Source organism: Glycine soja, chromosome 19, assembly GCF_004193775.1.
Source record: "Glycine soja cultivar W05 chromosome 19, ASM419377v2, whole genome shotgun sequence".
Taxonomy (NCBI): Eukaryota; Viridiplantae; Streptophyta; class Magnoliopsida; order Fabales; family Fabaceae; genus Glycine; species Glycine soja.
In genome coordinates, this window is record NC_041020.1 from 32,961,348 (window position 1) to 32,977,203 (window position 15,856).

The 15,856-nt window shown below is 30.8% G+C and overlaps 1 protein-coding gene across 1 annotated transcript; it reads right to left on the minus strand.

The window, feature by feature from the left end:
* Positions 1 to 10,219: 10,219 nt before the first annotated feature.
* Positions 10,220 to 10,753, minus strand: LOC114399631. Its single transcript, XM_028361839.1, has one exon. The coding sequence runs from the start codon at positions 10,632 to 10,634 to the stop codon at positions 10,422 to 10,424; it is 213 nt and encodes a 70-aa protein (XP_028217640.1). The 5' UTR covers positions 10,635 to 10,753; the 3' UTR covers positions 10,220 to 10,421.
* Positions 10,754 to 15,856: the final 5,103 nt, after the last annotated feature.

Below are 15,856 nucleotides of genomic sequence, written 5' to 3' on the forward strand. Positions count from 1 at the left end.
GACTTATTTAGACCACAGTTTCTTTGACCCAGCTTGATGATGATGACCTAACAGATTGAGCCTATTTAAACAGTTCTAGTAAAAATTGAAAATATAAATAATTATGGAATGATCACCGACAAGAAGTCATAACTAAGCGAAGACAAAAGAAGATAAGACTGAGGCAAAATCAGTTCCATCGCATTCCGGACCCGGATATGTAGCCATAAGCAAAAAAGTTAACCAAACCCCAATTCCCTAGTCTCGGGCACAGAGTAACATTGCCACCCCAGCCCCTCGCACCCACCTGACACCCTTTTTCTTGTGCTTCCAAATTCCCAAGCGTCCCTTTCGGTGCCTCTTCCTTCATTAATCAGTGTCCCTCCTTCCCAAAATAATACAAAAGCCACCACCACCACCATCTTTACTCTTTACTCTTTACTCTGCCCCGAAAGTCACATTTTTCTTTTCTTTTCTTTTTCTCTGAAAGATCTGTGACTATTATTATTATTATTATTATTTCTGATTTTTGTGGGAAAATGGCTGACTGGGCACCGGTGTTGATCGGGGTGGTGCTGTTCGTGCTGCTCCAACCGGGGCTGCTTTTTTCCTTTCCGGGAAACGGGAAGCAGCTAGAGTTTGGGAGCATGAAGACCAACGGCAAGGCCATTTTCATCCACACTCTCATCTTCTTCGCCCTCTACTCCATCCTCATCCTCGCCGTTAAAGTCCACATCTACACCGGCTGAACCGGTTCCCGGGCGGGATCTCAGGTATCATTTGGTTTGGTTACTGAGAAATGAAAGGAAAGAAAAACACCACCATTGCTGTAACAATTGCCTGTTCTTCTTCTTGTGTTATCCTTTTATGGAAATAAATAAAAAAAGCAAAGATTTTTCTATTTATTTAGTAATGGAAATGCATAGATCTGACTATCTTCGGTGTTGTTGTTTTACTTTTGATTGATTGAAGTGTAGTTTTGGGTTTGAACTAACTTTTCAAGTGCTTTTTGTTTTTGGATGGGAAAAAAGCTGAATTTTGTAGTGAGTACTGAGAAGGGTTTTTCAAGGTGACAGGAGTGGGAAAAAAATATGCTCGTGAAAATGGGCTTCTGGAAAAAAAAATGATTTTTTAAGTGATCTGATTAATTATATTTAAACATTTTTTATTTTAAAAGTAAGTTAGTAGCAGTGAAATTTAGTGGTGTTTGGATTAGCATATGTGATTGGTGTTTGATCCAATTCTTAAGTTATACCAAAAGTTGCTTTTGTGATTCACGTTTCAGTAATTTGGATGTGAATCCAAACACGCTACATTAGAATTACTAAACTTTTTTATCTATCATTAAAACTACCTAAAATTGGGTAAATTTAAAATTAGTTGTAGACTATCCAGAATGAGAGACTTTTGTAAGGAGAGAGATTCGTTGGTTATCTGCTATGCAGAAATTGTATAAGACACAAATTATGTATTTTTTTAATGAATAAATAAATTGCTCATTATTATTTGTGTGATTTGAAATATTTCAAATATTATCAATAAAACAATTAAATTTTTCGTTGATGGCTTCATGACTTCCATCTTCCTAACTGAAGACACGAGATTATCAGATTAATCTCAAATGAGATAACTTACAATGTCCACTCGAAGGGTGTTCTCTATTAATTTAATTTGATCTTTTTTTTTTGCTTATCGCTTACTCTTAACTGTGCATCTTAATTATCTGACATAATATAATATAAATCTAACTAGGAGATTTTATCACCTTTTCTGATTTATATTATATTATATTATTGTATCTTACGTACTATTGTATTTACTTTTTTCTTGTTTATAATACAAGCGACTCAGTACCTCATTGGTATTAGAGCCGTTATTTAGCTCTAGATAGACATCGAGATCTAACCTATACTACCAGTCTTATTAATAAATTTTCTACAAAATCATTTGAAGACTTATTTGAAACTTTAGAAAGTTTAACAAAAATACAAAACTTGTTGTTTAACAAAGTACAAACTTTAGAAAATAAAATTAACGATATTTTGGATATTCTTAAATCTAAAGACCAACAAATTCGTTTTTCTACAAGCGAATTCGATAAAATTACAACACAACTTTCTAAATTATCTTTCGGAAAGATCACCTGTCAAACCTCAAATAAATTTGTATTAGCAAAGTCAAGAAATTGATGACAGTACCATTTATAAGAACATCACAAACAGTTTCAGGACACAATCCTGTCAAGCCTGTTTGGATACAAGTTATAAGCTCTTTTGAGAGTTTCTCTACTAGAAATATACTCTATATTTTCAGTAGAGAAGCTCTCAAAAGAGCTTATGACTTGTATCCAAACAGGCATTAATCTATAAATCAACATCCTGAAATCTTAGATAGATTTTTTAGGAGAACAAACTTCTGAACCAGACAACTGCAACAAATAGTAGACATAGAATCCAATATTGATATTTGGTCAAACTCTAGGATAAACTCCTTCAATCCTAGACAATTATACAACTTAGACTGGTTAAGTTCTGATAGAACTAGCTTATACAGATATATAAGGATTGATGACTTCCATCTTCTTGATGGAAGACACGAGATTATCAGATTAATCTTAGAATCAACCAGACGATAACTTCTTAGCACAAATAGAAGATATGTACACCTAGGGTTAATTGACATAGGTGTCAGGTCTCTAACAAGATCTTTCGTATGCGCAAAAGCTTTTGTAGTGTTCTTCGATCAAAGGTTCAGAGATAATAATTTTGAGGCCATAATAGGGATGATAGAAATAGATCTAAATCAAACAGTCTCCCTGATTTATATTGCCCTTAACCACACAATGAATCTTGGTGATTTCATACAAAACATAAACCTAGATGTCCAGACAATAGGTTTTCGAAGAAACTTTATGGGACATAACTTACACTTAGATATTGCCTTCATAGGCAGAATAAGTGACCAAATATCCCCTAGATATAGGATAAACACGAATCCTTTAGTGACAACCTTATCATCTGATGGAATTCAATTTTTGTCGCCCGAAATCTTTGATTCCTTCAGAAATCAAAATAATCAATGGCAAACACATATTGATGTCGCATCCTTTAGGAGTGCAATAACCACTTTCAGATTGGCTATAATAATAAACAGAAGAAATAGTCTTTCAGTAAGATTTACTGATTACGAAGACATACAAAATTTCTCAAAAGAGGAGATGGAACTCTCTAGAAATTCTATGATGAATTTATGGAATTGTTCATATTTCGAATCATATATTTCCTATGAGAAACATAAACAAACTTAAATCTCTTCTTCAGAAAAAACTTGTCTTTCCCAAAAACTCCTTAAAGCAGTTGAAAAATAGGAAGAAAATAAGAAATGTCAAGGACAAAATTTTGTAAATAATGAAACAGATCATGATGATACTAATTAAGAAAATGAATATGTTTTTAGACAAAGATTATTCTCATCAATAGATAAAGAAAATTCAGACACAGAGAATATTGAGGATTTACTTGAGAAGATTAATTTACATGAATTTTATGAAAAAGAAATAAACTTCAAAAATACTTTAGAAATTAATTCTAGGATTGATGAAACAGAATCACTAGTTTCGTTTCCTGAAACACATAAAGGTCTCATGGCTGATGTCTCTGGTACTAGTTCAAATTTTACCCCTCAATTTGATTATAGCATGGAAGACTACCAGATGGGATTCCTCCCCCGTGAAAAAGTTATCACCCCAATAGACTTGACTTTAGGAGATAATATAAAATTTAAAGGAAAAAGGTTGCCCATAGAACCAACATTCAATATGTCGTCTCTTTTACTGAACATAGGAAGTATTGACCCCCAATTACTTCCAAACTACATAGAACAGTGGACTTTTACTGTTATGAGAGACTATAGAGTGAACCATGGAAGTCATGTATCCAACAGCCAAGACATGATAGCAAGAGTCAAAACATATCTAGGAGATATAGCTAGAGCCTGTTGGGACTCCTTTAAACAAACTTTTCCAGAACAAATCTAGTAGACCTTGGTCCAAATATCTACAATTTCTGTAGCCTAATACAAAGAATCTTTACAGCCCAATCTGTAAATGATGGAAATACTATCAGACAAAAGATTTATCTAGGTAACCTATAAAGACTCTCTATAAGTTATTTTGGTAAAATAAAAGAATTTACCCAAGATTACCTAATGTATGCCTCTATAGTAGTAGGAGGATTTACCGATAAATCTTTAGGAGAAAAATTATTCTTAAAACTCTCAGGTAAATTAGGACAAAAAATTAGAGACAGTTGGAACGATGACCAAGTTGATTCAGTCATGAATAATCTAACTATTAGAATCCAACACATAATGAAAGTGATGGAAGATACATGTACCAACATAGCCATTAACAAACAAATAAAAATGGATGTTTCAGAGATCTATAAATAACCCTCTAGGAAAAAGAATCTAATCCGTAGGCATTCAATTAGAGCCTCTAACTTTAGAAAACCTACTCTTAACAAAGAAATATATGTTAGAAAACTTAGAGATAACAAAACATATACAAAGCAATTAAAATGTTATATTTGTCACCAACCAGGACATTACTTCAGAGATTGTCCAAACAAAACCAATCTGTTTACAAGAGAAGCAGAATTGATAAAAAGTTGTAGGATGAATCTCATTCCAATAGATGAGACAGTCTCTACTGACTCAGAAATATATTCAATAGTTAGTTGGTCTGACTATACTTCTGAAGAAGAAGAAGTTAACACAGATTATAACATCTTAAATGAATTCACTAGAAATGAATACGCTAATCTATACCCAGTAGATGACAAATATAATCATTATGGAGAAATTCTTGATGATTTGGGATACAACCTGATGTTCAAAATAAAATTAAATGATTGTGAACATGAAATACAATTTCACATAGGACCTGATCTTAAAGAATGTCAATTTTGTAAAAGATATCCCCGCAAAACGTTAAGAACTCACTATAGTTTATGCTATAAGAACTTTTGCAAAACTTGTGTACAAACAGTTTTGAAAACGGAATTTCCCAATTTTAAGAAAGAAAATGATTCTGGAAATAAAATTATGAACTATAGGATTTCCACTTTGGAAATCAGACTAAACAAGATGGAAAAAACTATAGATTTTCTCTACAAAAATTTTGAGAAAAACAGGAATAATTTATTTTCTGAAGAACACACAAGTGGGCTTATGACACTACAAAACATGGATTGTATTCCCATAATTTGTAATAAAAAGAAAAATAAAAGCTTACATATTTTGGTCAAAATAAATTTTCCCAAAATAAATAATTTTGATCAAACTGAAGTAATTTTACAAGCTTTGGTAGATACAGTTGTACTTTTACTTCCATATGCAAAAGTGTTGTATCCCAACATAATTATTTTAGAGGTAATATAATAACTAAAATCAGAACAATGTCTGGAGACATAATAACTAATGATACAAAAACCAGAAATTTTACTATCCAATTATCTACAAATTGTGATATCTTTGGCAACAAAATCTTTATAAATAAAGCAGATGTTGTAGATTTGCAACCAGCCAAAGAAAAAAAGATTTTAGGACTAGACTTTATCGTACATGATAACATATCAGTCACCATTACAAAAGATTACTTATTAATTTCTACAAACTCACAAATGTCACCTATAATAGACGAACTTACATCAGAGTTGCGAACAAAGCATGATAGTGGGGGCATCACCATGCTTTGTTCACAAAAGCTTTTGCTCATACGAAAGATCTTGTTAGAGACCTAACGCCTATGGCTATTAACCCTAGGTGTACATATCTTCTATTTGTGCTAAGAAGTTGTCGTCCGGTTGGTTCTGAGATTAATTTGATAATCTCGTGTCTTCCATCAGGAAGATGAAAGTCATCAATCCTTCTATATCTGTATAAGCTAGTTCTACCAGAACTTAATCAATTTAAGTTGTATAATTGTCTAGGATTGAGGGAGTCTATCCTAGAGTTTGACCCGATATCAATATTGGATTCTATGTCTACTATTTGTTCTAGTTGTTTGGTTCGGGAGTTTATTTTCCTAAAAAATCTATCTAAGATTCCAGGATGTTAGTTTAAAGATTCAGTGACAAGATTGTGTCCTGAAACTGTTTGTGATGTTCCTGTAAATGGTATTGTCCTCATTTTCTTGGCTTTGCTAATACAAATTTATTTGAGGTTTGACAGGTGGTCTTTCCTAAAGATAATTTAGAAAGTTGTGTTGTAATTTTATCGAGTTCGTTTATAGAAAAACGAATTTGTTGGTCTTTAGATTTAAGAATATCCAAAATATCGTTAATTTTATTTTCTAAAGTTTGTACTTTGTTAAACAACAAGTTTTGTGTTTTTGTTAAACTTTCTAAAGTTTTAGATAAGTCTTCAAATGATTTTGTAGAAAATTTGTTAATAGGATTGTTAATACAGGTTAGATCTCAATGTCTATTCAGAGCCAAATAACAGCTCTGATACCAATGAGGTGTCGAGTCGCTTGTATTATAAACAAGGAAAAAGTAAATACAGTAGTACGTAAGATAAAATAATATAATATAGATCAACAAAGGTGGCAGAGCCTCCTAGTTAGATTTATATTATATTATGTCAGATAACTAAGATGCACAATTAAGAGTAAGCGATAAGCAGAAGAAAAGAAAAGATCGAATTAGATGGATATAGGACATTCCTCAAGTGGACATTGTAAGTTACTTCATTTAAGAAAAATATAGAATATGATAATCCCAATTTCAGAATAAGAGTGATTATTCAATATAAAATCAAATTAAGTGAACGTCAATTCAATCATCCACTAAACTGTGATTTAGGTGTGAACAAGGGCTCGTAGATTCAGTTCCCTGTTTTGTATTAATACAGGGGAAAGATGAAATAACCCAATTCATTTGTGACCATTTTGTATAATGTAAATCGCAGGGTAAACACAAAATACGATTTGTTGCTACCTTCAATTGGTCATACCCTATTGTGTAGCAACATTTTCATTCATACTCTTACTGTTGATGAAAGATATGAAAGATATTAGATCTGAGCTAACATAGTACTAACATTTATCTCCATGTAATTACTCTAACTCGGTCTCACTTGCAGTTGGGGTCTCGGATGTGTCAATAAAGTGGCTATTTAATGCAATATTTGATTATTTGAGGCTTGTGTTTTGGGAAATAATGTTTCTGTTTGTGTTACATTTTCTATTTGTCTTCAACATAAATGGGAAACCTTCCAATGATGCCTAACATAATAGATGCAGGCAAATGGTTTTTTTATTTATTTTAAATAAATAAATAAATAGCCTAGCTAGTGAGGTTTGTAATTGTTTTTTCTAATTACAAGAGGATCACTTATGTAGTAATTTTGTTTTGAGTTGTTTTAAGTATTGTTAGTTTTCAATTGCTATGATATCATTCTAAATGTATTGAATTAAATTAAATAAAAAACAACCAAAGAGGTATAACTCACTTCAGTTGGTTGGTTGATTGGTTGGTTGAGGAGGACCCATCACTGTTGTAGATTTCTTGATATCGACTTTAATTCATACGGATAAAAAAACACAATTTAAGATATGTTTGGCATGTTAAGTTTCATTGGAATGTTTCCAAAGATTGGCCAATAGTCCAAAGAAGTCAGTAAATTGTTTTGAAAAGGACTTATATTTGTATTTTATTTATAAAAATAAGGATAAATAATCAAATTCGATCATGAAAGTGTGTTGCGTGTGATGACAAATTGGTCTTTGAAGATAAAAATATAAATTTAGTTTATGAATTTGTAAAAAGTGTAACAAATTAATTTTATAGATAAATTGGTTTTTAAACTTTATAATTTAATGTTAAATTGATTTTAAAGAATATAACTTATTGTCAATTATTAAATAATATAACTTAATGATAAAACAATCTTACAAATTTAACGATAAAATTAATTTGTTATATTTTTTATATATTCAAGGATTAAATATTACATAGAATTAAATATGATTTTACTCTCACATATTTTAGTTAAGTCTACTTTTGATCCCTCGAATTTAAAATTGAACATCTTAAGTAGATCAATTTTTGTCCCTCAAGGTAACAACATTAGGTTAACTACTAATGTAGCCATCTGAATTTTTGTTCTATGTGGCCCAATGATGATATATGAGATATTAAAATTGAACTTTTACATACATTTCATATTTAGTGGAACCAAAAATATTCAATCATATTTTCTCTAAAGCGGAAATAATATAAATGAAAATTTCCTCTATTTAAGAACATCTACAAGATATAAAAAGTTTATTTGGAGATTAAAAAGGGTTTGAGAATGCTTAGTGACAAGTTCTCTATCAAAACTTTCTTCGGATAGTATTCAGTCTCTTAACCTTTTTGTGAATTGACATAATCTAGTGTAGGACAAGTCTATTATTCAAAATTCGTTTATTCTTTGGTTAATTATTTGAGAAAGATTTTCTACTCAAATCACTAAGACAATCATGATATCATTTAGGCAATAAGGTCTGCGTTGTGTACTAAAATGAAGAAGTTTACATAATTTGTCTTTTTGTTGTCACTTCTATGATCATATGACAATTTCTTTGCAAGAAATAAATATATCACAAGTAAAAAAAATTAAGAGAATACCTACCCATTGATGACTATTAGTTTCAAAGGTAAATCTCTATGCATACCTAACAGTTAAATTGATGTTAGAAACAGTTAGTATGATAAAATGTTTTTGCATCCTCAAAAAATATGTAAATTTGATTTTCATCTCTCTAAATACCGAAAAGTTTAGTTTTAGTACTTCTAATATGACACCATTAAGTTACATAAAATGAATATGACATGTGACAGATGATGACAACTCAATTCCTTTGTCATGTTGGCATTTAACCTAATGTCATTGTGTTAGAAGATGTAAATGGGTATATTTCTAAAAGGTTAAATTAATATTTTAGTCTAAAAAAAATAAAGGAATAAATTGAATAAAAAAATTAAAGGACCAAATTGAATTAAAAAATAAATTAGAGGACTAAAAAAACTAATCTAACCATTCTAAAATTGAGAGACAAAAAAGTACAATTTTAAACTTAAGAAATTAAAAATGGAATTTACCAAAATATATGTAATTAAAACCACATTTAACTCTATTATATACCATGAAATTTTGTTTGTTCAAAAGAAAGTGGGACTTAAATATTTTGCTAAAAATACTCCAAATATCATTTATAGTGCCAAATTAACGACCTTTAGATTCACTAGTTACATGCTCTCTCTCTCTCTCTCAAAATTTAATTTAAGTGAGGATAAAACCCATAAACCTGGACCTTAAGATTTTAGATTAACGTGTGGTATCAGATTCACTTGTATGTCTTGTTTATGATCTATTGATTAAATCTTTTGGGTGTTAATCTCCTTGATTTTCCAACAACTGATATCAAAGGTTCGACATGATGATCGTTCAATTAAATCTTTCTGTTTGATACACCATCAATTAAATCTATTTTCTTTTTCCTTTTACTAAAAATTGGATTGTGGTATTCTATTAAATTGTGGGTAGAATATTCTTATGCAGACAACCCATTAGGAATTAAGAGCATAAGATGCATTTCCTCTTAAACTCATGTAAGCAAATATAAATAATTTTACATTAATTAACAAAATTAGTTGATATTTTTTAAAAAAATTTAACCTCAAGTGATAAATAAGGTTATTTCTAAAGTATCCTTCATTGGAACTTACTACAAAGAATAAAAATGGGTCATTGAAAATAGAACTTAAATTAAATGAAAGATATTTTAAGAATGATAATATTAAATAAGACAATTTCTTTTACATAGAGTATTACCTCATATCATTCATAATGAAATCATAAATACAAGTTGGTATATGTTAAAAAACTTTGAGCCTTGCATGACATGTTACCACCCTAGTAAGGGTGTGAGCAACAACATTAACATGTTTCTTTACAAACTCGATTGAAAAGTTTGAATTTTGGGAGGAGATATTTACATTGACAAACAATATCACCCAACTTAGACTCATCCGTATCCATGTTGTTCACATTCTCTGCATACAAGTCCAATATTATATTTAAGTTCAACATAAAAGGTCACTTGTTTGCTTATATATGAGTCCAAAGGAAGTATTAGATACTAGTCAATGCTACCAAAATCAAGATAGGACAAGAATGATGAAGTCCACAGAAATTAAGAAGTAACAAAAGACATAATTCCTATAGTTTTATATCTCTTTTTCCATTTTGAACAATTTTTGGTACACAGTACCCCAGAAGAAAACCAAGATGAAAAACTTTAAAAGGGAAATTAATACATCAAAGGAGCTAAAAAGAAAAGTAATTGTAAACGTACATATGGAGATTTGTGGTGACTTATAAGGTGAACATAGGATTCAATTGATGTGTATGTGAATGCCTATTGCTACAACCAAGATGGTAAGTATGCAGAAGAAAATGATGGCATGAACCAAAATTGCAATCCCACTAGTGCTCATGTTTCCAAACTCAACCACCCTATACTTTGAGGGAAATTGGAACAACAAACCCGGAGATAAGAGGATGAATAAGGCCACAGCAACAATAACTGGTCCCCAATCAGCACCCATTTTCTCTTCAATTCTTCACTCTTCTTCACTCTTCACTTCTCACTCTTTGCTTCTTCTGCCTCTGTGTTGTAATTGCTTGTGTGTGAAAATAACCCAAGTATGGACCATGTGGGGCTTCTTCAATAAGTAGAAGACTTCCTTGGTGGTTAAGGAGAAGATGATGCTAAACTTGGTGAGAAAAAAAGACAAGGGTTAACGAGAGAAGAAAGGTATGTTATTTGTTGTGGCCAGTGGGGTTTGCTTTATGTGCCAACCAAAAGAACTAGCTTTATTTTTATTTTTTTAATTCTTTCCCTCATAAGCTTCTAATAATGCTCAGCTGGGTGTCTTTTTTTTTTTTTTTTTTTTTTCTGATTGCTTTACTGTTTGATCAAAGTGAGTCTGATTTATTTATTAAACTATGTTAAGTCTTGAAAAGTGGAAAGAAATGCGTGTCAAAAGATTGGGTTGGGCATGAGACGACACTCTGGTAGGTTCCATAATTTATGGGTTCAAAGCCAAAGCATACATAAATTTAGAAAAGAATGGAATGCATGTCATGAGCTATAAAAAGGAGAAATGAAAGGAATATTTCTATCAGCCGTGTTCTGATATGATATGAACCTGTGTTATATGTTTATTGATTATTTATTTATGGGTTAATAGTGGTTTAAGTTCTGAAAAAATTTTAAATTTCGTTTTTTGTTATTGACTTTCAAAATTAATAGTTTATGTCCATACATTTTGAAAATACCTTAATTTTAGTCTCTAAATTAACACTTTTTCGTTTTATAGAGACTAGAATTTAAGTATTTTAAAAAATATTGAGACTAAAACCAAGTTTTTCGATATAGGAGATTAAAGCCAAAATTTAGAAATGGTTTAGAGATAAAAATATCATTAACTTTTTTTTAATTATTATTAAAACTTGGATCGGCATATAACATGTTAAAAAATTTGGATTTGAGATGTAGAGGAAGGCGATGTGGGACGGTAACCAATAGTTAGTGGCCCTTTAAGCTAGGCCCAGTCTCTAACTCTCTACTTTTTCTATTTCATGGTGTCGTGAAATAACATTAAAATCAGAATTATAATATCATTGGAAGATTCATGGGGTGAATTTGGAAGATTCACGGTATCGTGAAATAAAATCAGAAATATACATACACAGAGAGATTGAGGGAGAGAGAGAAGCAAATGAACTCTTTGCGTATTTTTTTTTTTTTTGGCAAAAAGGAGAAAGATTTTATAGTGATATGCAAATTACTTCCCATAACTTTTTTAAGCTCTCATATGTTTAATAAAATAAATATTTTTTTATTTTAATTTCCTAACTAATATCTTAAGAGTACTGATTAATTAATAAAATCTTTATATTTTATTTGTGAATTTATAATAACTCACATTTTCTTCCATCAATTGAATTGTATCCCTTAACAAACAAATTCATGTATAGGCACGGTTACAATAACTCATGGCCAACATCTTTTGAAGATATTGTTAAATTAATTATCTCTAAGCCACCTGCAATGTTATGCCATGTACATTGATGCACTCTAAGAATGGAATCTTATTCATCAGTGTATGTATAATTAAAAGGTAAATATATTTTTATTCTTATAAATTTAGTTTTTAAAGTTATACTTAAAATTTATTTGTTAGTTTTGATCTTTACAAGTTTTAAAACTTTTATAAAATATTTCTTTTCATTACTCAAATAATGATATATATCTAATCATGTCATACTACATACCTATTTATTACGAATGCAATGATATAATTATCTTTTGGTAAAAAAAATGTCATACTAATTCAAATAACTAATGTCTTAGTATAACTAGATGTATAAACAGTGGAAAAATAACTGAATGTACAATAGAATACTATTAAATAGAGACAAAAACTATTTTTAAAACAAAATAAAATATGTCAATATCAAACTAATAAAAAATTAAAGAAAAAAAGCAAATGAATGTAAACTTCAATAAAATTTTAATGAAAAAAAATGTTTAGAGTGGAAAAAAAAAAGATGTTAACTATATAATAACATATCATTAACCCTTATTTTCAACTCTTAAGTTGTGTGTTTGGTTTAGTGTGTAGTTGCTCAGTACATATACCAATTATATGAAAAAAGGATTTTAACATGTTTTTGGTTTCTTAAATTTAGAATATATTCTTTTTAGTCTTCCTAAATTAAATTTTATATTTTTAATCCTTTAAATTTGTGAAAAAAATTTATTTAGTTCCTCTTGACAAATTTTTGACAATTTGAATCCACTTATGGTGATTTTTATTGTGGGAAGCACTAATTTTTTTTCCCTAGAATTTGAAGGACTAAAAAATATATATTTTAATTTGGGTTTTTGGGGCTTAAAACAGATAGACCTTCAAATTTTAAGGACAAAAAAATATTTAAGAAAAAATAAAATAAATAGAAATTTCTGTGTAAAACATAGTTGGGATGTGAGTTGGGTTCTACATCAATATAAAACCAAACACACACTACTAGTAAACTGATCGGTTACACTTTATTCTCCATATGTTTAATTTAGTTGTACTTTGGTTGGATATGAAAACGGAGTGGAGCATATGTGGTTTCCCCAAAACCATCCATGTACCCATACCCAATGGGTATGAAATTTTTTTCCTATCTCTATTCTCATTGGAGTTCCGATATACCTTTCCTTGTACAATAGTTTTTAAAAAATGAAAAAAAAATAATTTAAAAAAATTGAACAAAACTAAATATATTATTTATTCAAGGAGTCAAGTTTAAACAATCAACTTGCTATAATCAAATATAAACTCCTATCTTAGTCAAAATTTTCTTATGAAAATTATATCCTCATCACCTAAAAATCGTAAGGCTTGAGAGAGAGTAATGCTTGAGAGAGAGTAATTCCTTATAACTTATGTTTGTCTTTAGAGTTTTAGTTTCAATCTTCAAAATAATAGAAAGAATAGATAAGAAATAGTGACAATAAAAGTAATTAAGTAATATACATATCATAAAATAATAATTTAGTAATTATATGTGTAGGGTATATAACACCTCATATGAATCACACTGAAATGAGAGGGTGGAAGGTTGTGCAGGTATGAGACTCCATAATTGAGAAAGACTTAAAAGAATTAATTTTATGTGATATTATTGAAGATTTAAATTGATTAACTCAATCACATCATAAATTGAACACTCTCATTTAGTATAATTAAAAAAATTGTATATCATTAGTATTATTATCATTGTTGTTGTTGTTACTAAAGAAGTGAGAAAAGTAGAGCAATAGTGATGGAGAAGTAAGAACGAATATATTTTGAAGTAACTATATTATCTCTTATTTTATTAGGTTTTTCTATTTTTATTTAATAAAAATAGTAAATTAAAAGACATTTAATCATAATTATCTTATATAAAAAATTAAATTTTAAAAAGAGTTTAATGGACATATAGTAACAGTATGAACTAGTTTTATAATATTCAATTGCAAATCACTCTTTATATAACTTTTAAGATAGTTATTGTAAAAGTCAACAAATTTATCACACATGATGAATTATGATGTGATGACTACTTATAATTATTCTATTTTACACTATTAATATTTTTTGTTTTAAAAATTAACAATTCTCAATTAAAGTTAAATCACATTGAATCATGTCAACAAACTATTGTGAAGTTAAATTTTTTCTAACAACTAAAAATATTAAAATAAAAATTACATAATTAAATTAGATCAATGACTATTATAAAGTTAAAATTTTAAACTGATGTCTCTCAAAGTTTCAAATAAAATTTACTTTTTTATATATATGAGATCACTTTCAATGATAGCAACCCACAGGAACTCGAACCCGAAAGGCCTAGAAGGGTTATCACCAAACCCATATACCTGCATGACTACGTATCATAGTACAGCTGACACGAAAGAGGCACGTGCGGATTAGTAACGACGCCACGTGGAGTTAGTTGGGACCGTTACAAGTTAGTTAGTTGTTGAGGGTTGTTATTTCCGTTAAAGCCTTTCTTACGTGTAATAACCTGTAGCTATTGAACGTGCATGTAGCAGAACTCGCAGTCTATATAAACATTGCATGAATATCAAATAAAGGATGAAAAAAAAAGCTTGTTAACTCACTCATATTCAGGAGGAGCCTTGCCTCGAACTAAGGCAGCCTTTTCTCTTTCTCCCCTACCCTGCACATAACACTGGTCCGACCTGCCGCCGTCACCATCGCCATGGCTGACCATGCAACCAGGAAGACCACCATGGATAAGCTCAAAGACGCCATCGCTTGACTATCCAACAGCCAAATCTCCCTCAATGACAAATATGCCGAGCTCTCCAGCAAAGTAGACTCTATTCTTGATCATCTTCGTCTACGAGAAATCAACCACAACCACCCCAATTCCAATTCCAATGTTCAGCCCACCCAACGAAACTGTGCCAAGCTAGACATCCCAAGGTTCGATGGCCACAATCCTTTAGGATGGATCTTCAAAATGTCACAATTATTTGACTATCAGAACACTCCAGAGGAAGAAAGGATCACGGTAGCTTCATTTTACCTCGACGGCACCGCCTTAAGCTGGTATCTGTGGATGTACCGCAATGGGTTCATCACCTCCTGGTCTGACTTCTTACAAGCACTCGAGTCCAGATTCGCGCCAACATTCTATGATGACCCGAAGGGAGCTCTCTTCAAGCTATCACAGTGCAGGACGGTTAATGAATACCTGACTGAATTTGAGCGATTAGCCAATCGTGTCATAGGATTACCACCTCCATTCATGTTAAGTTGTTTCATCTCTGGCCTATCACTGGAGATTCACCGAGAGGTACTAGCACTTCAACCAATATCCCTTCCTCAGGCAATTGCACTTGCAAAACTAGAGGAAGATAAGCTACGAGATTGATGATATGCGCATAGGTCCAAAAACATTATACCATTAAACCACCCTACCAACTCCAACCCCAAGCCAAAACCACCATATATTCAATGCTCCTCGGATGAAATAGCTTTCAGTAAAGAGAAAGGCCTCTGCTATAACTGCGACGGAAAATGGAACTCGAATCATCGTTGCAAGGGTCAAGTAAGCCTAGAGCTCACAACTATACAGGAAGAGGTACCTACTATTACCCCTGACTCCATAACCAGTACCAACCTTCCCCACATCAGTCTTCGCGCGTTATCAGGTCTTCCTTCCTCTGAAACTTTTCTTCTTTTTGGAACTATCC